This window comes from Phocoena phocoena, chromosome 11, assembly GCF_963924675.1.
Source record: "Phocoena phocoena chromosome 11, mPhoPho1.1, whole genome shotgun sequence".
Taxonomy (NCBI): Eukaryota; Metazoa; Chordata; class Mammalia; order Artiodactyla; family Phocoenidae; genus Phocoena; species Phocoena phocoena.
This window is the reverse complement of record NC_089229.1, coordinates 62,410,372-62,432,586: the sequence shown is the minus strand read 5'-3', so window position 1 is coordinate 62,432,586 and position 22,215 is coordinate 62,410,372. Positions and strand designations below refer to the sequence as shown.

The following is a 22,215-nucleotide window of genomic DNA, read 5'->3' as shown; positions in this document are numbered from 1 at the left end:
TGTGAGTGTGAGTTACACCAGTTTGAGTTCCAGGTCAGCTTACTTCCATAAACTACCTCCAAAAGCACTGGTTTCTGGTTTCATTTCCTTTAAGTTAGACTAGAACGTGAGTATTTGAAAAGAAACTTACCTTTTAGAATTAACTTGCCCATTCCTATCAACAGTAGGAGTTCACCTCTAATGAGTCTTTAAAAAGCATAACTCTTCCTATTTTGCATTCATATTTTATCAGTGGATATAATAGTTAATTATATGAGCACAGTAACAAGAACAGCAGCTGTAAAAGGTATAGAAGCAGGCACAGCTGACACTCAGTGAGCGCACAGGTGCGTGGCTGGGAACAGGGGTGCGCCGAGGGAGCTGTTGGCCTCCAGGACTCAGTGTGCGGTGGGCCTCACCTGGATGTTTTGCAAAGGGGATGCCTAGTAACCTGGTGAACCACTTAAGCAAGGGCTTACTTACAGAGCTTCTGTTTTGTTCATAATAAAAATACTGGGACTTCCCTGGTGGCGCAGTGGTTAAGAATTCGCCTGCCAATGCAGGGGACACGGGTTCGAGCCCTGGTCCGGGAAGATCCCACATGCCGCAGAGCAGCTAAGCCCGTGTGCCACAACTACTGAGCCCACGTGCCACAATTACTGAAGCCCACACGCCTAGAGCCCATGCTCCGCAACAAGCCACTGCAAAGAGAAGCCCGTGCACCACAACGAAGAGTAGCCCCTGCTCGCCGCAACTAGAGAAAGCCCGCACGCAGCAATGAAGACCCAGTTCAGCCAAAATTAAATAAATAAAATAAATAGATTTATTAAAAATAAATAAATAAATATTAAAAATTAAATTAAAATAATTAAATTAAAAATTTAATTAAAAAATTAAATTAAAAAAATTAAATTAAAAATTTAATTAAAATAATTAAAAATATTTTGCCTCTGTTTAATTGAGCTTTGTTGGACAGCTAAAATATTAAACGAACCGAAACAAATTTCTAGGTTTTGGACATTATCAATCAAGAGAGAACATACTGAGGCTTGCAAATCAGTATCCACCTCTGTCCATTTAGATTGTACTGGGTTGGCCAGTACCTCACCACTCTGCCATCACTGGAAGGATTAGGTACCTTTAGATGTATGGGATACTAATAATCTACCAGATTCTAGACCTAGAATGGAGAGAGAAAGAAAAACTCTAGGGCTTCCCTGGTGGCGTGGTGGTTAAGAATCCACCTGCTAATGCAGGGGACATGGGTTTGAGCCCTGGTCCGGGAAGATCCCATATGCCGCGGAGCAACTAAGCCTGTGCACCACAACTACTGAGCCTGTGCTCTAGAGCCCGCGAGCCACAACTACTGAAGCCCTCGCGCCTAGAGCCCGTGCTCCGCAACAAGAGAAGCCACCGCAGTGAGAAGCCCGCGCGCCGCAACGAAGAGTAGCCCCCGCTCGCCGCAACTAGAGAAAGCCCACACGCAGCAACGAAGACCCACTGCAGCCAAAAATAAAATAAAACACGAAAAACTCTTAGAGTAGAATAATGCATTGTGTTAGGAGGATGTCAAATGTCATAAAATTAATCTCACTGAGCATTTTTTTTTGTTTGTATTTTTCTAGGCAATTGATAGCATTCATCAAGTGGGGGTTTATTGTCTTGCTCTGGTGCCTGCCAATACTCTGCCCAAAACTCCACTGGGAGGGATCCACATATCTCAGACGAAACAGCTCTTTCTGGAGGGATCGCTGCATCCTTGTAATATCCTCATGTGCCCACATACATGCGTGACCAATTTGCCAAAACCCCGGCAGAAGCAACCAGGTAAGAATGCTGGCTTTGAAGGCATGACATTAAAACTGTAACTTGAAGAAGCTGAATTCTCTCAGCATGATTTTTTTCTCTAGAGTTGGACTTTACACAGATTAGTAAGTAACATGAGAATCGCATCAGCTGACCAAAAGCAGGAAGGAGTGAGATTTTGTAAAATAGCTTTTCCAGGTTTACTGTTCGCTCAGTCTTCTGAGTAATTCTCAGTAGAGTGCCTCCATTTTCCCAGGATGTAAGGTATGGGGTCAAGGTGATCAGAATCCCACTGGTGGAGGTAGAATAAAGCAAGTCCTGTAATGGAAGGTTCTGATAATAAGAATAGCTAGTATTTATTGAGGCTTACTAAAAGCCAAATATTAGCTATACATTTTACAAATACGATCCTAGAGCTTTGCCCTCAGCTGTGGAAAGTAAAGTTCAGAAAAGTTAAGAATTATGCCCAAAGTCATATAGCTGGTTAGTGACAGGGGTGAGATAAATAGCATGTTTTGCATTTGCCATATTCCTATGAATTCAAGATGCAAATAGAAGTATGTGAATTGCCATATGAAACAAAGAAAAAACCAAATAGTCAATTTCACCATTTTGCCTAATTTCTGAACAAACCTGGGTTGTAGGACTAATGAGTAGGAGACTAAAGGCAGGAGTAAGTGATTGATGGTCAGTCATGTTAAAATATCTATTTAGGGCTTCTCTGGTGGCGCAGTGGTTGAGAGTCCGCCTGCCGATGCAGGGGACACGGGTTCGTGCCCCAGTCCGGGAAGATCCCACATGCCGCGGAGCAGCTAGGCCCGTGAGCCATGGCTGCTGAGCCTGCGCGTCCGGATCCTGTGCTCCAGAGCCTGTGCTCTCACTGTTGTGCCACAACAGTGAGAGGCCCGTGTACCGCAAAAAAAAAAAATCTATTCAATCCAACATGAAGTCATTAAGTTTTATTGATGCTTTTTCATTTTAATTGAGAAGTTAATGAGAGCCTCCCAGTTTCTTATATTCCTGGAAACACATGAGAGCCAAAATCTGGCCTTTACAGTTCCCAGTGCTACCACATACACTCACACACACATATACATAGTGGGAAGATTAGGAAGTCAAAGGGAAGTATGGCATTTAATTATATTTCCATTAAGACCGCTTTTGCTGAAAGGTAAATATGATGTACAATAATAAAATAAAAGGTAAGCCTCTGACTCTCTAGGATATTTTTATTAGGATATTACAATGTTAATCTGCTCTGCTTTGCAGTAGTTATTACTTCAGTGGTCTGGTGGCTGAAGATCATATCACATTGGGTTATATAGACGTTATTGTCAACTCGCCAAGTAACCTTATCTTAGTAACAGTGTATATAGAGCTAAAGTATATATGATATTTATCAGTTTCTGCTAGTGGAAATGACAGTTTATGGAGGCTAATATTCTAAAGGGGCAGTTAGAATCAAGTCTGTACTAATCAAGAAATATATAAAAAGAAGTATCTTCATATTTCCTGCCTACGTATCTGATGGATATGTAAAACATACAAATCCTTCTCCATCTTGTATTCTGTTATACTGAAGTCCTACATTTGTCATATGAGTAAAATCCTATTTTAAATAGTATTTAATCTAGAATTCCTTTAACAAAGCTTTCATTTCAGTAGATGCTTAAAGGATGCAACTCAGAGACATAGTAGTTGCTTAAAACATTGCTTTTGCTAGCCAGATTTCACCCAGTTTTACTAAATGATAAAACCTGTATAAAAGGTTTATTCCTAAGCCCTCATAGGCATAGCATCCACCTGTCTGATGAAAGCATTAGGTTTGGATTCTGTGTTTTTGCTGTCTGTTGTGATGGTCTGCTAAGATCTTAGTGGAATGTGTATGGGTCAGACCAAAGCAGCTTGAAAATGTAGCATAGGTGGAACAGACATGATGTGGGGATAGCATGAGAGGATGGGGTTTAAGAAGAATACAGGAGCATGGAGATGGTTGGGAGTGAGGTAAAAAAGGAAAGGAGAGGAAAAGGAAGATAGAAACGGTGTTAAGGTAGCCCAGTGACAAAAATCTCATTGAGATGTCTGTTAAGCTATCGTGTAAAGAATGGGAATGTGTTAGGACTGGTTTCGCCTGCACGTTTCAGAAGAACATACCGGCTGCTTAAACAAGACGCAAGTTTTTTCTTTCTCAAGTGAAAGAAATCCAGAGCTAGGCAGTCCAAGGCTAGGATGGAACTGGCTAGGAACCCTCAGTCACTGTTGGTCCAGCTTCCCATCTTATTGCGTTGGCATTGTTATCAGTTAACTATTGCTATAGATGTGCTGCATAACAAATAACCCTAAAACTCAGTGGTTTAAAGTAAGAAGCATTTATTTTTCACTCATGGAATGTGGATCTGCTGAACCTGGCTGGGATCCTCTGGCCTTGGCTTGGCTCCAGGCTGTAGGTTGGGTTCAGACCTGTTCCATGTGTGTCCTCATCATGGGACCAGCAGCTACCTGTGCCATATTTTCCTCAAGGCAGATGGCAAAAGCAAGAAGCAAGCCAAACCATACAAGCATACTTAAAGCTTCTGTTTGCTTCATATTTCCTAACATTTTATTGTCCAGAACAAGTCAGACCATGCCCAAAGTCAGTGGAGCAGAGAGGTATATACTCCTCTCATGTAATCACAGGAAGGAAGACTTATAAGAAAATCAAACAATCTGCCACAGCCAGCCTTAGCTTACTGCCTCAGGGTTCATTTAAGCTCCTGACCTCCAGCCATCAGTTCTACATTCCAGCTAGCAGGTGAGAGAAAAAGACAAAGAAGGGAATACCCTTCCCCTTTAAACATATCTTCTAGAAATCGCACATATTACTTACTCTTACCTATTATTCTCCCACGCTAAAGAATATAGTCTTTATTCCAGGCATTTGCCCAGCTAAAAACTGGGGGTTGTGTTTTTAAGGAAAAAGAGGAGAATAGGGCTTGACGACTAGTAGTCTTTGCCAGTGTAAATTTACAGAATTTTGTGGAGAAAATAAGACATATTACAGGTACAGCAAAGTATCAGCAATTAGCCTCGTAGATGTTATTGCTTTCAGTAATTTTTCACTCTTTGACTCATAGTCTCAAGAAATACACACAGAAGGACCTCAAGAAATTACTGCTGAATTATTTTTGTCATTTTAAATTACTCTGAAAATTTCACTTTTTAAAACGTCACACCTTTATTAACTTTACATTGTGAGTCCAGGAATGGGCAACTTACACAGTCATATATAGTCTGAGTCCTGCCTATATAAAAAAGGCTGTCTCCAACATAATATATCTGTTAACATATTATGCAGTCTCTTGGGAAATAATTTTGCATATTGTATTGGATTGGCCAGAAAGTTCCTTCAGTTTTTAAGTAAAAATAAAAGACATTTTTCATTTTCACCAAGAACTTTATTGAACAGCATATTCACCATTTTGTTCCACTACCTCCTGCCATTTTTCAGGCAACTTCATAATTCCATCTTCCCAAACCTTTTTCTTTTTGAGCAAAGAGCAGTTCCAGGTGCCTTTTACAGTCTTCCAAGGAATTGAAACTTTTTCCATTAAGAGAATTTTGTTAAGACCGAAATAAATGGAAATCTGAAGGTGCAATGTCTGGTGAATACGGCGGGTGAATCAGAACTTCCCAGCCAAGCTGTAACAGTTTTTGCCTGGTCATCAAAGAAACATGTGTTCTTGCGTTATCCTGATGGAAGATGATGCGTTTTCTGACTAATTCCTCTTTTCGTCGAGTGCTGCTTTCAACTGGTCGAATTGGAAACAGTGCTTGTTGGAATTAGTCATTTGATTTTCCAGAAGGAGCTCATAATAGAGGACTCCCTTCCAATCCCACCATATACACAACATCACCTTTGGATGAAGACTAGCCTGTAGTGTGGTTGGTGGTGGTTCATTTCGCTTGCTCCACAATCTCTTCTGTTCCACATTATTGTACAGTATCCACTTTTCATCTCCTATCACGATTTGTTTTAAAAACGGAACGTTTTCATGACATTTCAGTAGAGAATCGTGAGCAGAAATACAGTCAAGAAGGTTTTTTTTGCTTAACTTATGTGGAACACAAACATCAAAGCAATTAACGTAACCAAGCTGGTGCGAACGGTTTTCAGCGCTTGATTTGGGTATTTTGAGTATGTCAGCTATCTCCCGCGTGGTGTAATGTTGATTGTTCTCAGTGATGCGATTTGATCGCTATCAACTTCACCTGGTTTACTCAACCATGGAGCATCATCCAGTGAGAAATCTCCAGCACTAAATTTTGCAAACCACTTTTGACATATTCGGTCAGTCAGAGCACCTTCTTCACACACTGCATAAATCTTTCTATGCATTTCAGTTGCGTTTTTACCTTTTTTGAAATAATAAAGCATTATACGCCAAAAATGTTGTTTTTCCTTCTATCTTCAATATTAAAATGGCTACACAAAAATTCACCAATTTTGATGTTTTTTTTTAAATGCACACTGATATGACAGCTGTCATAATACAGTCTAACAAAATTGTTTGGAATGAACTTAAAGACAGCTAAGCACTACTAGAGAGCCATCTTACGGAAAAAACCAAACGAACCTTTTGGCCACCCAGTACTTAAAATTTCAGTGGACATACACTTTGTAGATGAAAACTGTTTAGCAGAGTATTGGAGTTCTTTACCCTTAGGGTGTGTTTTTTTTTTTAGTTTAAAATTTTTCTTTAACTTTTCATTTTGTAAGTAATTTCACTTACAAAAAAAGTTGCCAAATAGTAAAAGAATTGCCTTATACTCTTTACCCAGCTTCCCCACATATTTAAAAGTGATTCCATGATTTAAGTGATTTTGTTCCAGCTATTTCAGTACATTCATAATCAACAGATTTTGGCAATAAACGTTATTTAATATTAATCAAAGCATAGCATCAGCATTATTCAAAACTCAGCTGGCAATAAATTTTGTTATGTTTTAGCCATCTTCTTAGTTTCATACGTTGGAGTCTAATCTTTAAGTGACCATCAGGAAAGGCGTACAAAGCCCTAGCATTATTGAGAAAGGGAGAGTTTTCCTTTTTTATCTTGAGAAAGGGAGAGTTTTCACTTTTTTTTCCCCAAGTGGCAAGCCTCTGGAACAGTTGAAAATACTGTAATGAACACCCATATACCTTCCCCTAGATTTAGCAACTGTTAACTTTTTTTTTAACTGAATTCTTTGAAAGGAAATTGCAGACATCATGACAGTTCACCCCCAAATATTTCAGCAGTGTATCTCTAGAGAACAAAACCATTCTCCTAAAATTTTCCTAATCAGCCACAATGCCATTATCCTATTAAGAAAGTTAGCATTGAGCTTCCCTGGTGGCGCAGTGGTTGAGAGTCCGCCTGCCGATGCAGGGGACACGGGTTCGTGCCCCGGTCAGGGAAGGTCCCACATGCCGTGGAGCGGCTGGGCCCGTGAGCCATGGCCGCTGAGCCTGTGCGTCCGGAGCCTGTGCTCCACAACGGGAGAGGCCACAACAGTGAGAGGCCTCAACAGTGAGAGGCCTGCGTACCTCAAAAAGAAAAAAGAAAGTTAGCATTAATATAATCCTATCATTTAATAATACACAATCTATGTTCATATTTCTCCACCTGTTTATTATAGTAGCTGATTTTTTTTTTAATCCAGTATCTAAAGTCACACATTGCTTTTGGCTGTCATGTCCTTTAACTTGAAAGCTCCCAAATCTGTTGTGTCTTCAAGACATGGACCTTTTTGAAGAATCCAGGCCAGTTGTCTTGTAGAATGTCCTGCAATCTGGATTTCATTGCTCACTTAAAATAAAGCCCTTCTGATTTTCCTGATGAACTCACCCTCAGTCCTCATAGATGGCAGATTTCTTTTCAGACCAGATATTTATTACTGTTAAGCCCCCGTTAGGGTTTTATCCATGATTGGAACAGATGAAATGTATCAGTAGGAACCAGTGCAACCAACTGTCACCTCCTCGGAGTGAAAACTTCCCTCTCTACACAGTCCCTCCACCCCCCAATCCATGTCTCTCCTGTGGTCCTATTTTCTTTTTTTCCAGCACTTCCTGCTACCTGACATTATTTGTGTATGTGTTTATTGGTTGCCTTTCCCCGCTAGAATACAAGCTGTATGTCTTGTTTGCTACTTTGTCCCAGTGCCTAGAAGGGTGCTCAGTCGGTATTGGTTGAATGAACGTTTGAACCAGCTTTGGTCAGTCTGGAAATGCTTGGGGCTGGCGTGGGGGTGGTATGTAGCTTGAATCGCCATCTCCAGAGAGCTGATTTTTGCTTTTACTTACAGGCGTAGGCCCTGCTTCTGTGATGGTTGGGAATCTGGTTGCAGGAAAACGCATAGCACAAGCTGCAGGAAGGGATCTTGGGCAAATTGAAGAGAATGATTTAGTGAAGAAGGTAAGTGTTCCAGAAGTGTTGATTTTTACAAACAAGTCAAGGACAGAACCTACGCTTCAGGTAACAGATGGCAGATGCATTGTCCAGCTTTTTAAAAGTTGCTGACCATGATTCTTTTTTCTGCTTTATGACTTCAGCACCAATTTCTGGCGGAGATCTTACAGTGGCGAGCCCAGGCAACTCCTGACCACGTACTCTTCATGCTGTTAAATGCCAAGGTATTAAGAATGCAATTGTATGTCTAATCAGCTGGCTATTGTGAGAGTATCTTAGGCACACTTGATCTCTTTCTTTCATCAGAAAAGTTCTATTGCCAACTCAGAGGAAGGGGTTGTTGCTTTCTCCTCGTTTTGATATATGAGGATAAATTGTGCCGTTATTTCAAGGTTGAAATGAGACCTCCTGGAGTGTTATTCAATACTGTCTCTTTTTTGTCACAATCAAGTTGTCTTTATTCAGTTCTGATAGGAACCATAGGACAACCATGTAATTACATAATCTACAGATAGACAGAATGCATTGTGTCAATGTAATTTTTAACCCAGTTTGACTTTTAATTCTTTGATTTCCACCAGAAATAAAATGACTTTAGATCAACATTTTAAAAACCAGTTGTTTCTAGTACATACTTAAATTATTTATTGCTAACATAAAAAGCAAATTGAAAATTATTCAAGAGTATGTTTAACTATTGCTTTCTAATGGATGGTTCGCCAGAATATTGTATTTTTTAAGTTATGCATTCCATGGGAGTCTGTTGAGATTTATTTGTTTTAATGGTTGAGTCTGAAGCTGAAAGTACTGTGACCACAGCATAGAACAGTATTTGTCACCAGCAGGGGGAAGACTGGAGGGCCTATTGGAGTCCCTTAGGGGACTTACCCAGATGGCCCCCTTCTGCCCCAGGTCCTGGATTCTGATAGTCTCTCCCTCCCTCCCCCCCTCCCCTCCCCTCCCCTCCCCTCCCCTCCCCTCCCCTCCCTCCCTCTCTCGCTCGCGTTCTCTCTCTCTCTCTCTCTCTCTCACACACACACACACACACACACACACACACACACACACCCCACACACACATACACAGCTTTGAGAATTTATGCAGTGATAGAACCTGAGAGGAATATGTTGTGCATCTTAGTGAAAAGTCAGTTAAAATCTTAAGAACCGGGCTTCCCTGGTGGCGCAGTGGTTGAGAGTCTGCCTGCCGATGCAGGGGACACGGGTTTGTGCCTCGGTTCGGGAAGATCCCACATGCCGCGGAGCGGCTGGGCCCGTGAGTCATGGCCGCTGAGCCTGCGCGTCCGGAGCCTGTGCTCCGCAATGGGAGAGGCCCGCATACTGCAAAAAAAATTTTTTTTTTTTAATTTTTTTTTAATTTTAAAAATAAATAAATAAAAATCTTAAGAACCATTACTCCGTGGTAGAAAACTTTGGGACTTTCTTGCTCCACCTCTGCATGAAGTGGGCTTCTCTTCAAGCCCATGGATTGATTAGGGTCCTTCCATTTCAGTAAGAAGATGTCAATCCAGCTTGTTCCCCACTCCACTCCCAAGCTTGGCTACAGTTAAACTTATGGCCCTGTCAAATCATACTTCACATCTATTTGTTAGTGAACGTAAGTTGAAATTTGCTTCTTGGGTAGAGAAGTAATATATATGGATGACTAAAGGACATGTAGTCCATCTATTCTTCTGCATATTCTTAACATTTTACCTTGGATTAGCCCAGGCCACCAGAAAGCTTAGGAACCATATAACATTGTTCCCTTATGCCCAGAAAATGCTTCTTACTGAAGTTTAGTTTACTGCCGTACCAAGGACCAAAAAGAGAGCTATTGTAAGAAATGGCCTTATGAATTTAACCCTGATTTTAGCCAAAGGAATATTCATTTTAATGTTATAACCTTAATGTCCAACAATAGACAATTGACTAAATAAATTATGGCATATAGACATGAAATACTATGCAGTCATTGAAAATAATGTTATAGAATAGTTGATGACCCAGAAAATAGTCATAATGTGGAAGTAGGAAAAGTAGGATATAAAACTTTAATAATAATTGAGTACTTACTGAAGACCCTGTCCTGGGTGCTTTCCATTTCATAGTTCATTTTAAGGTTAGGGGAACGGAGGCATAGAGACATAAAATCACTTGCCCAAGGTCGCAGGGCCCTAAGTGGTAGGACTAGGAAATTAGCGCCTTCATTTGAACCCAAACTAGCTTCAGAGCCCACATTCTTAGCCAATGCACTGTACAGCCTCTGGCATAAGATAGTATATCTTTTTTTTTTTTAATGTTGCATGTGAATTTATATATAATACATACTCATTTGTTAAAAACCAGGAAAATATACAGCAAAAGTTAATAGTGGTTACATCTCATATTTACTAATCTATAGTTTCCAAATTTTCTATATTGAACTTGTACTACTTTATATTAATGAAATTTAAAAGTTATTTTTAAAAGAAACAGCTCAGTAAACTTGTTTTTATCATGAGTTTTTTAAAGTTAAGTTACAATAATTAAAACAGTGTGGTATTGGCACGATATAGACAAATAACAGTTTGGTTTTATCTGGTAAAGTTGAAGGTGGGCATACCCATTGACCCAGCAATTCCATTTCTAGGGCTATACCTGACCAAAACTCATATATTTATGCACCAGGATATATGTATTAGAATGAATTGTCCATCAGCAGTAGAATGGATGAATAAATTGTGGTATGTTCATGCAGTTAAATACTGTGCAGCAACAAAAGCAAATGAACGTGAGAGGTTAGATGACGCTTCATAGAATGTTGAGAGAAAGAAGCAAATCACAAAAATATATATGTACAGCACAACTCTATGAAAATCAAATATTTCATAGGTGGTAAAAATATAAAGAAAAAGAAATTAGCCACTAACATTAAAAAGTCACGATAGTGGTCCCCTATGGAGGGAAGGAGAAGGCACCCGTGGGCGTGCTTTTAAGCAGTGGTCTTTTTCACATCAGGCTGGTTCTTACACAGATGCTTGTTTTATATATATATCTTTTTTCTTTTTTCTTTTTTTTTTTTTTAACCGGTACGCGGGCCTCTCACTGCTGTGGCCTCTCCCGTTGTGGAGCACGGGCTCCGGACACGCAGGCTCAGCGGCCATGGCTCACGGGCCCAGCCGCTCCACGGCACGTGGGATCCTCCCGAACCGGGGCACGAACCTGCGTGCCCTGCATCGGCAGGTGGACTCCCAACCACTGTGCCACCAGGGAAGCCCTATAATTTTTTATTAAGCTACACGTTCATATCTTATGCACTTTCACACTCGTGTGTTATATTTTACAAAGGCACAGGGGTTCAAAAAGCCCAGCTTGGTGAAACTTGAATTGGACAATAAGGATATTTATGAAGACCCGCAGGAGAAATTATTCTCAGGACCAGGAATAATTGGCCATCTTCTAATCTGCTAGCCTTTGTTAATTCACTGTTCGTGTTTTTGTTTACATCTCTGCTGTTAGAATACTCAGAGCCAAACTCGTGTTTTACACAAGTGTACTTGACCACATAGCCAGCGCCCTGACCTCACTCATGCCCTCGTCCTGCTTTCATTTCTTTTATTTTCCCCTCTTCTCTTATTTCTTCATGTAAATACAGAATTTCTATGTATTTTTAAAGCTACCTTAAATAAGAGAGACTGTAAATACATACGTTTGATTTAAGTTAATGTTGTTAGTCCCTAAGTACCTTCAAACATTGAGAAAGAAAAGGAATACCACACACGTCTTTTGGTGCTTGGGGAATTTTCACTGAACTTGATAACTTGCTACAGATAATCTAGCAAGGCACAAGCCTTCCATATAATGTCAAATTGGCTCTGTTTGTTACTGTTTTCCTTACTGAGTGTCAACCTGCTTATACTTTCTTCTATTAACAGGGAACTACGGTGTGCACAGCCAGCTGCCTTCAGCTTCATAAGCGAGCAGAGAGGATTGCAGCAGTTCTTGGTGACAAGGGACATCTAAATGCAGGAGACAACGTTGTATTACTCTATCCACCTGGTAAGTGCTGGATTGGTAGACTAGACAAGCTCCATTGCTAGACTACAGACTCTAAGAGGACAGGAGCTCAGGGCTGCTATACATGACCACGTGGGCTGTGCGCACAGGCTCATGCCACGGGAACAGGCCTCTCCTCTCAGAGTTGTGCAATGTGAGGGCTCTGCCAGGACCGAGTCTGTTGTATTTACTCTTGTATTTCCACTGTCTAGCTCAGTGCCTGGCACTATGGTAAATATTGAATGAGTGAATGACAACTTCTTGACTTTTGGAAACACTCAAAAGAGACCCTTATTTCTAGGAGTGCTCAGGAACAGGACTCTTTCACCCAGTTTTCAGAAGCATGTTGTGTGTGAACTCTGACTTCACATTCTCCACATCGTAATTCGTGCTTACTGTCCCTCGATTATTACTGCATTCATCTTCCACGCTCTAATTCAGCAACCTCTTTACATCAAGAGGGACTCAGGGACTTCCCTCGTGGTGCAGTGGATGGGAATCCGCCTGCCAGTGCAAGGGACATGGGTTCAATCCCTGGTCCGGGAAGATCCCACATGCCGTGGAGCAACTAAGCCCATGCACCACAGCTCCTGAGCCCTAGTGCCACAACTACTGAAACCCGCATGCCTAGAACCCGTTCACCGCTACAAAGAGTAGCCCCCACTTGCCACAACTAGAGGAAGCCCACGCGCAGCAACGAAGACCCAGTGCAGCCAAAAATAAAATTAAAGAAAAGAGGGACTCAGAATTACTTGATGAGTTTGGTGTAAATATTAAAAATTTTAGGTGAAATATTTCAGTTGTCCCTTTCTTTAGTCTTCGGCCATCTAACTCATAAATCCAGCCTTCTGTGGTCTTTTATCCCTTTTACCTCATTTTACTGTGATTCTCACTTTGCTTTTTTATTTACATTGATACTAAGATTTCTTAGAAGGTCATCTGGTAAAGGAATTCCTCCTTGTTCCTGGGAGATTGTCTTCCATCTACCAATTAATCATGGTGATGGACCACAGCACTTCCCAAGGAGGCCACCCTTCGAGTCCTGATATTGCAGAGGCTTCGTATCAAGTGATGCCTTGCCTCCCTAAAACCTGCACCCACTGAGGGAGTGACATCTCGGGGGTCCAATTGCTGTTCACATAGCAGCCTTCTAAAGAGTGAAAGAAAGCTCAGGTGTTCCTCATCTCTCCTTTTCCCATTCTTTTATCTTCCAAGTGGAGCAGCCCTAATTTTTGCAGTTATTTCTCCTAGGTAATATCAAGTAATGATGTCAAAATACCTTCGTCAGGTATCTTTCAAGAGCTTACTTCTGAGCTCCTTTCTCGTTATTTATTCTTGGCTTCTCTATATTTTTTTTTTAAGTTGTTTTATATGCATCCTTCTTTACCTTCAGTTTCTTCTAAATTTAAAAAATTTCTTCCGATAATGTCTCTGTTAAATTACGGTCTAATGAACCCATCTGGCACATGATTTGATAAACTGGTTTTGGAATAAATAAATAAATTGGTTTTGCAAGCTCTGGCTTTTGCTTTCTCGGTGACAAACCAGGCAGCTAAGTGGCTCTGTCTTGCAGGCATCGAGTTAATCGCTGCGTTCTACGGCTCCCTGTATGCCGGGTGCATACCTGTGACCGTCCGACCTCCTCATGCTCAGAACCTCACAGCCACATTGCCCACCGTCCGCATGATTGTTGATGTAAGTGCCGGGCATAACTTGCCTTGTCCTCATCTCATAAAACCCAGAGTCAGACAGCTAAGCATCCTTACTCATTTTCCAGTCTAATTGAGTCAGGAAGTCAAATCTGTCTCCTGCAAACTACCTCCTTTTCCTTTATCTGATCAAAGTGACCAGCATTTTCCAGTGAAGGAATGTGGGGAAAGCAGTTTTTGGTGAGATACAGGATTGTGTTTTTATCATGAACATTAAGGAAGTGAAGCTGTCATTAGTATTTCTCCATGAAACTTATTTTTTTCCCTCTTCTTAGAAAAGTCCTAATATTTTTTCTGCACAGTAACCAAGGTAATTTTAAATGCCAAACTGAATTCTCCCCATGCCAGGTCACTTTTGCAGGGGTTAGTCTTATAAATTCGCTTGGTATAGTATTAAAGTATACTATAGTAGGAAAGTAAGATAAATCTTATTCTAATCATATCCTAATGTACTTTAAAGCAAAGAGTTACAAAGTTCCAATTTATGTAACATTTGTTTCTCTAAGAACTGCTGCTCCATCCCCAACTGGAGCCTGCAGTATAAAAGGTGCATTCGCCAGAGATGATTTTACTACAAAGTTCAGTTTGGCAAAATGCCCTGGTTATATTCTGCAAAGTAGGCCGGAGCAGCAGGGAGGGGAGTTTCCTTCCACTGACACAGTTTGTGGGGTGAGGGAAGTTGGTCCCCATGAGTTTCCATGTGCGGGTGTGTGGGAGAGCTCGTTCCTCTGAGTGCACAGAGTCCCTCAAGTCCAGGGTATGTTCTGGGTCCGGTGTGTTTCACCATATTCCCTGGACTGTTGCAAACACTACCTCCTTCAGAGATGATCCTCCAACACCTCTCATTCCCTGAGTACTACGAAGTCCATGTTTTTATTTTATTATGGTCTTCATGAAATCAAGAGATCTGGGGATCCATACTGAGGTTATAACCATGGAATATTTGAGAATCACTGTTGTAAACAGTAACTTGTGTTATGAACAAGTCCATCATTCTAATTCAGTGCTACGCATTTTTCAGGACAAACGTAAGGGGAACACTGACCTCCACTGTCCTGTGTGTATTCTTTGAAAAGCTGGTACTGCCCCGTCCCAGTATGATGTGCGAGTTGCTTTTAGCAGCAGCCAGAGCCTATGGTGCTACATGGGGCTAAGCCTTGTGGTGCTTATTTTTGTCCATTTGTTTCTAGGTCAGCAAAGCAGCCTGCATCCTCACCACACAGACCCTAATGAGGTTACTGAGGTCCCGAGAGGCAGCAGCAGCTGTGGATGTGAAAACGTGGCCAACGATCATTGACACAGGTGAAAGGGAGATTTCTCCAGAGGCATTGAGGGGGCAAGAACATTCACTCCCCGAGATTTCCTAGGTTCTCATACCAAAGGTGTTTACACAGCTCTTCTGTTGCAGCCCATTCCACCTGTTAAGACAGAGGCAAAACTTAATATCCACTCAGCTTGAGTTACCAAGTGACTGGATACTGCAACATCCAGATCCAGAGAAGCAGATCACAGTGTGCCAGAACCCGGGCGACAAAACGTGACTTGCAGTTACTCTTGGCATCGTCAAACGTTGGTTAGGTGTTGATGCCAGATGTGACCATAGACATGTTGGGCTACATAAAGTATGGGGAGGATCTGACCCTTGACTGCCAGATGTGATAGAGTTGGAACAGCATTGCACTAGGATTCAGAAGACCTGGTTCTGGTTCAAGCTTCAGTCCTTATTTTCTGTATAACCTTGTCTGAGATGACCCTTTCCTAAAACACTACCTACCCTGGCCCGACTCACATATTTATTGAGAATGCCAAATGCAACATAATATGAAAATACTTTGAAAACCATAAAGTGTATGAATTTTAGATGGTGTTCATACTAACGAAGGGGTAAGACATTGGGATAGCTGGAGATGGTGGTGGAGGGGAGAGTGTGGGTTTTGGAGTTGGGCAGACAGGTGTAAATCCTCATCCTCTGTTACGCGTAACTACTTCAAGGGGTCATGAAGATTAAATGACATAATGTAAAGCACCAGCATACAATCATAGTAATAACAACATCTAACTTTTTATTGAGCCCTTACCATGTGGCAGTCATCTAACATGTATTACCTAATTTCCTCCTTCTACCAACCCTATTAGATAGGTGCCAGTTTTAGCCTCATTTTACAGATAAGAAGACTGAGGCACAGGGAGGTTAAGTAAGTAGCAGAACTGAAATTCAAACCCAGTCAGTTTGGCTCCCCTCCCAGCCCCTTAATCATTATTTCCTCCCTACCAGTTTTCAGTAAGTATCACGTAGTGTCCACTTCAGGGACATTTATGTGGATTTAAATGCAGGGATGACATCTATTTATGGTTATTGTGTCCAGATGCTGAGCTATATTTTTTTACATATGTTACTTAAGGATATAGACGAAGTCATTTATAATATGTAACACAAGTGGATTGTGTTGGTGTTAATGATGTAGATAGATCTACTGTGGTTACTGGACTCAGTCATGTTTCAGGAAGACCTGGAATGTGGTCTGTGATACAGACAACAGAAAGGTTTCTTTAGGTACTTGAGTGGCCCTTCCCTACACAGAGGTGGGTTGAAGGTGATAGAGAAAGTCTTTGGTTTGACCAGAGATGAGTGCCCAATGATACAGAGATTGAAAAGTCAGAGTCAGAATCGTTTCTTGATCTGGAAAGCCAAAGGAGCCATTGAGGAGGCATGGCTGGGGCCAGAGACATCCTTGATATCTTTGGATATGACATGCTTATAAAGGAAATTTGGAGGGAAGGGAGAGGTTATCATAAAAGAACAAAGGAAAATAATTCCCAATTCTAGATTATCATTCTTAAAATCAGTCATGTTACCTTGGAGAAAAACTGTCCAACTTTTAAAGCAGTCCATGGTTACTGTGACGTGTACTAAACTGTAAATAATGAACTTTAACTTGAAACCAGCATAACAAGTAAAGCTTCTTGAGTTGTCTTAAAGTGCTTTATATGAATTAACTTCCTAACAGTTCTGGGAGGGCAGGTATTATTACCACTTTAGAGATAAGGAAACAGACACAAAGAGGTTAAATAACATCAAGATGACATCACTGAGAAATGGCAGAGCTGGGATTTGAACACTGGCAGTCTGCTTCTTTAGCCTGTGTTTTCAGCTACTATGGTATATTACCCTTCTCTAATCGTCTAGTAAATACATCTGCCTGATGTAATTTCCTTGCTTATATTGTCTATTGGTGCCCTCAACCCCAACCCTCCTCTAGGAGTGACATATGTGAGCCGGTTGGTTAAATACGAGAAGCCTCAGCTTTAGCAAATCCCAGAAGCTAAGTGTGGCCATAGCAAAGCCACAGAAGACCGGTTGAAGAGCAATGATTTTCGAGTTCCAATGTGTCTGATTTTTTTTTAATGTTACTGAAGTGTAGTTGATTTGCAATGTTGTGTTTAATCTCTGCTGTACAGCACAGTGACTCAGTTATACATATATGTATATTCTTTTTCACATTCTTTTCCATTATGGTTTATCGGAGGATATTGAATATAGTTCCCTGTGCTATACAGTAGGATCTTGTTGTCAACGTGTCGATTGACATCGGGTTTTTTCTTTTCCTTGCAGATGATCTACCCAGGAAAAGGTTACCTCAGCTGTACAAACCACCCACTCCTGAGATGCTGGCGTACCTTGATTTTAGTGTCTCCACAACTGGCATGCTAACGGGAGTGAAGGTAGAGTAGTCGGGATATATTTACTCTCTCACTGGATGCTGGTAAAGTGCCAGGGCTGCAAAAAATAGAGATGACCACTGCCCCAGGGACTTCAGACGGAGAGGCCAGCTGGTTGTACCAGAGACCAGTAGGCAGAGGATCAAGGGCCACTGCTATATTTAAATAAAAGCATTGGCTCTTCCGGAATAAGTTATCCCAAGGAATTTGTGTTATGAAGTGTTCTGAACCTAGCATAGAAGCCAACAGATAACACGAGTTAGTTCAAACCAGTATGAAGTCATAGATTCGTATTTCATAAAACTCAGTATTGAGAAATTAACAGATAGACTTACCCTTCAGTTAGACTTAGATTAGGCTTTTTGAAGCAGTGAAAAATATACATCATTTTGAGGAGCTGGAGGGAATGTAAGCTTCTCAAAACTCTCATTAGAGCTGCTTTTCTGCCTGTGGGATGCCAGTTCCATCCTGTTCCATGTTCCTTACCTTCCAGATGTCCCACTCTGCGGTCAATGCTCTCTGTAGAGCCATCAAGCTCCAGTGTGAGTTGTATTCCTCTCGGCAGATCGCCATCTGCCTTGACCCTTACTGTGGACTTGGCTTTGCACTCTGGTGTCTCTGCAGGTAGGCATGGAAAAGCAAAGAAACAGAATGCATGGGAATATCTTTGAGGCTGTGAGCATCTCATCCTTCCGTTTGCTCCCTTAATTTGGTAAAGTTTCGATAAAATGCTGATGCTTTCCAGAATTTGTGCATCTAATGTATCTTCGATGTTTGTCTGGTTTGTTTGTATTCCCTCTTTCTATTAGTTTTATGCCTCAGACAAAAGGGCAGTGATCTTACTGCCTCTTCTGTGCTCCATCCTGTCATCCTCAATTTAGAAGCAGAGCCAAGTAGAAGGATGACACTTGGGTGAAATGTCGTACTGTGTCAGCCAGAATGCACCCCCTAGGCTTGGCAGGAAGGAATGTAATGAGATGGGTGACAGCATGTGGCCTGAAAGTAGCACATTGGCCACATTGTTCCTTGTGGGATAGCAGATCCCAACTCCTTCTACTCTCCTCCCAGAGGACCTCATCTCAGCCTGCATTTTCACCTCCTTGATGGGCATCTTCATGAATGCTTCACAGATGCCTCAATTCAACATCTTCCTTCTGTGTCCCCATTCTTCTTAGGATGGGGTCATCCACCTAGGGGCCCACACTAGGAACTTGGGCCTTATCTTCAACTCTATATCTTTATGTCACACTTCCAATTAAATGTCAGATCCTTTGGCTCCATTATTCTTAAACCTATCTCTACATAAGAATCACCTAGGGGTCTGTGAAAATAAAAATTAATGGGGCTTCCCTAGACATACTAACCTAGATCTCCAGAGGTGGAGACCACAATTCCAGTATTTTTTTTTTAATACAGGATTCCTGGGCTCCTAGTTATTCTGGTCTATATTCAAGGTTTAGGAAGTTGAGGATTCACGGCTGGAGATTGTACATACAATACAGGACTCTGACATTCCTTCCTTTTTATCCTGGGTGCACTGTCAGGGTTCAAGCCCTCGTCCTCTCTCACCTGGATTATTGCAGCCTCTCCTAACTGTCTCTCAGCCTTCAGTGACTCGTGTCTCCAATACCCGCTCCGTGTAACTAGCTTTACCCCAGCTTCAAGCTATAGTGACAGCCTGCTGGGTAAATTCTAAACTCCTTCATATAATAATAGATCAGTGATTTCACAGTTTGGCCCTGACCCTTCTGGCTTCACTTCTCACAACTCCCCAGGCATTCTATGCTTTAGTATTTCACTCTGGAATCCTATTTCTGACAACCTCACACACACCATGTAATTTTATATTGCTGTACCTTTGCATATGCTCTTCCCTCTGCCTGGAATGCCCTCACCAGCTTCCCCATTTTTCCAGCCACTGTCAAATTCCTCCTCATTCTTCAAGCCCGAGCTCAACTGTCGCCGACTCAGTGAAACACCTGCCGCCCCTTGCGTGCCCAGTTTGAATGACTTGCTCGTCATTCTGTGATCGTGATGGCCTTTATTCACATCTCAGTTACCACCTTCCACAGTCTGCTTTATTCTGTAGTTACTGTATCTTGTGAGTTACACAGGAACAAGGCTGATTCTTAGACCTTTATATCTGATACGACCCAACCCTGTCCTTCATGCTCAGTAAATATTTGCTAAATTGATGGTGTTCTAGGATGAATTGATAATGTCAGCTCTTGCCTTTTTTCATTGCAGTGTCTATTCAGGTCACCAGTCCATCTTAATTCCTCCTATGGAGTTGGAAAACAACCTTTTCCTCTGGCTCTCCACGGTCAACCAGTACAAAATAAGAGACACTTTCTGCTCCTATTCAGTAATGGAGCTCTGCACCAAGGGGCTTGGAAACCAAGTGGAGGTGCTGAAGGTAAGAAGCAGCTGTAACCAGGAGACAGTCCTGAGAGAAATGGGCCAGACGTGATGATACCCCACCTTGGGTTGGCCAGACATATCTGCCTGCTTTTTTTCTAGGCAAACAGGTGTTTGTAAACCTCAGGAAGTTTATCTCTTTCAGTTTCTAATTTAATGCACTCTTTCAGAGTTTAATCTGATTCTTACATTGTGGAGAAGAAGGTAAAACTTGTTAGGAGGCTGAACAGAAATGACTTTATGTGAAGATGCACAGAAACTGTGACCTCCAAGGGGACTTTTCCCAATAGAATTTGCAGCCTGAGAATCTCAGAGATTGATGACTGCCCCAGAGATAAGGTCGCTCATTCATGAGTGTATCCCACGATCATATGTCTAACTGGCATGTGAGAGTCAAAAAACACTGAATTTTCTTTAGTAGAGAAATGTGACTTTAAGAATGAAAAAAAGAGATAAGAGGTTAGATATCTGTGTTGCTAAATTTGTTTTTCTCTCAGTCCCATCTCTGCATTTGAAATAGAGAGAAATGTAAGGTACAGAAATAAAGAGGGATTAAAAATATATTGCTGAAAACCTAAGATTTTTAGGTGAAAGAGGAAAGAAATAGAGAATGAGCATATTGACCAGTGGGTAATGACTTTAGTGGAATTCCTTGGCATTTTCTGAAAAGGCATATCTTTTCTCTGGGTGTCTGAGGTGAGAACACATAGTTCCTTGGCTTTTCCTGACCAAAGAGATAGAGCAGTGGCCCTGCTTGGTCAGCACTTCTGTGATTCTGCTGACCTCAGCTCCTGTGCGTGGTGTCTTACAGACCAGGGGAATCAACCTCTCCTGCATCCGGACGTGTGTGGTGGTGGCTGAGGAGCGGCCCCGCATTGCTCTCCAGCAGTCCTTCTCCAAGCTCTTCAAGGACATCGGTCTGTCCCCTCGGGCTGTCAGCACCACTTTTGGATCAAGAGTCAATGTAGCGATATGTTTGCAGGTGACTATCATGAAATCTTGCTTGTGTGGGGGGCTCAGAGCACAGGCTACCACTTAGTTGCTGTAGGCCTCTGGGCTTTTTATTTGGACTTCACTGTACCTTATTTTGCCCATCTGTAGAATGAACATGGTAGCATCGTCCTTCACAGGGTCGTTCTGTAGAACCACTGAGTTTCTAGGTGCCAAGCACTTGGAGCTGTGCCCAGCAATTGAGCTCTAATGTAAATGTTTACTCTAAGTAGTGGTTTTATGGTCCAAGACGATGAGTCGAGAAGATTTCTGAGTCCTATTTGAATTTTATTTATATGTTACCCTTTGTTTTCTGTCTCCTCCATCTTTTACGCCTTTTTTTTTTTTTTTGCAAAAGAAGTACAAATAAGCCTGCATTCTTTTCTCCAGCCAGATGGCAATTTTGCCATGTTATCTTGGTGGGTAAATAACAGAAAAGAGGCTGAAATAACAGAAAAGAACTGAGTCTGATTTTATGTAGCTTGGAAGCTCATAAGGCAAATACAGACATGGACAAGAGTGAGAGTCAAAGAAGGTGGCGTAAATGGGTGGATACTTTCAGGTCCTCTGTGTCTGTGGTCGGATGACTTTGGAGCAGCATCGTGACGCTTCAACTTTGGAGCCCATTGTGGGCCCCTTGCTGCCAGCTTGGGACAGTGCTGGTTTTGAGAGTCCCATGGATGCTGGTCTGTCTCATCCCTGCCTTGAGTCCAGGGGTGAGGACCCTCCTCAGCCTGGTAACCTTTCAGTGCTGCTTCGGCCCCCAGCCTACTCTACTCTCCTGGGGGAGGGAAAGAAAGAAAGATGAGAAGAAAGCGGGGCCAGGAGTGTCTTTCATTATAGCCCTGCCTCATCGTTCAAAATAGAGTTTGGACTTTTCATGTATGTGACTAAATTATCTATTTCTTGATTTGAAAATGTAAAATATGGAAATACCATGCAGTTAATTTTAAGTAAACAATACATTTCTTTTCCTTTAGGGAACCTCAGGGCCGGACCCAACTACTGTGTATGTAGATCTGAAATCATTAAGACATGACAGGTACAGTCGCTTGGTTATGCTTACCTTCTGTTAGCGTTCCTAAGCGTGAAAAGTTCTGGGCCTCGAGAAAGTCAGCTCTCCC

General features: G+C 41.7%; 1 protein-coding gene across 1 annotated transcript in view; it reads left to right on the top strand.

Annotated features, from left to right (window-relative positions):
- The window catches only part of DIP2B (disco interacting protein 2 homolog B), a 239,676-nt gene that overhangs the window by 205,038 nt on the left and 12,423 nt on the right, over positions 1 to 22,215 (top strand). The window contains exons 23-33 of the mRNA XM_065887981.1: positions 1,605 to 1,806; positions 8,113 to 8,222; positions 8,360 to 8,440; positions 12,134 to 12,257; positions 13,828 to 13,949; positions 15,154 to 15,265; positions 17,577 to 17,686; positions 18,177 to 18,307; positions 19,931 to 20,099; positions 20,913 to 21,083; positions 22,072 to 22,133. Coding sequence (XP_065744053.1) covers positions 1,605 to 1,806; positions 8,113 to 8,222; positions 8,360 to 8,440; positions 12,134 to 12,257; positions 13,828 to 13,949; positions 15,154 to 15,265; positions 17,577 to 17,686; positions 18,177 to 18,307; positions 19,931 to 20,099; positions 20,913 to 21,083; positions 22,072 to 22,133 — 1,394 coding nt within the window. The remainder of the gene's footprint in view (positions 1 to 1,604; positions 1,807 to 8,112; positions 8,223 to 8,359; positions 8,441 to 12,133; positions 12,258 to 13,827; positions 13,950 to 15,153; positions 15,266 to 17,576; positions 17,687 to 18,176; positions 18,308 to 19,930; positions 20,100 to 20,912; positions 21,084 to 22,071; positions 22,134 to 22,215) is intronic.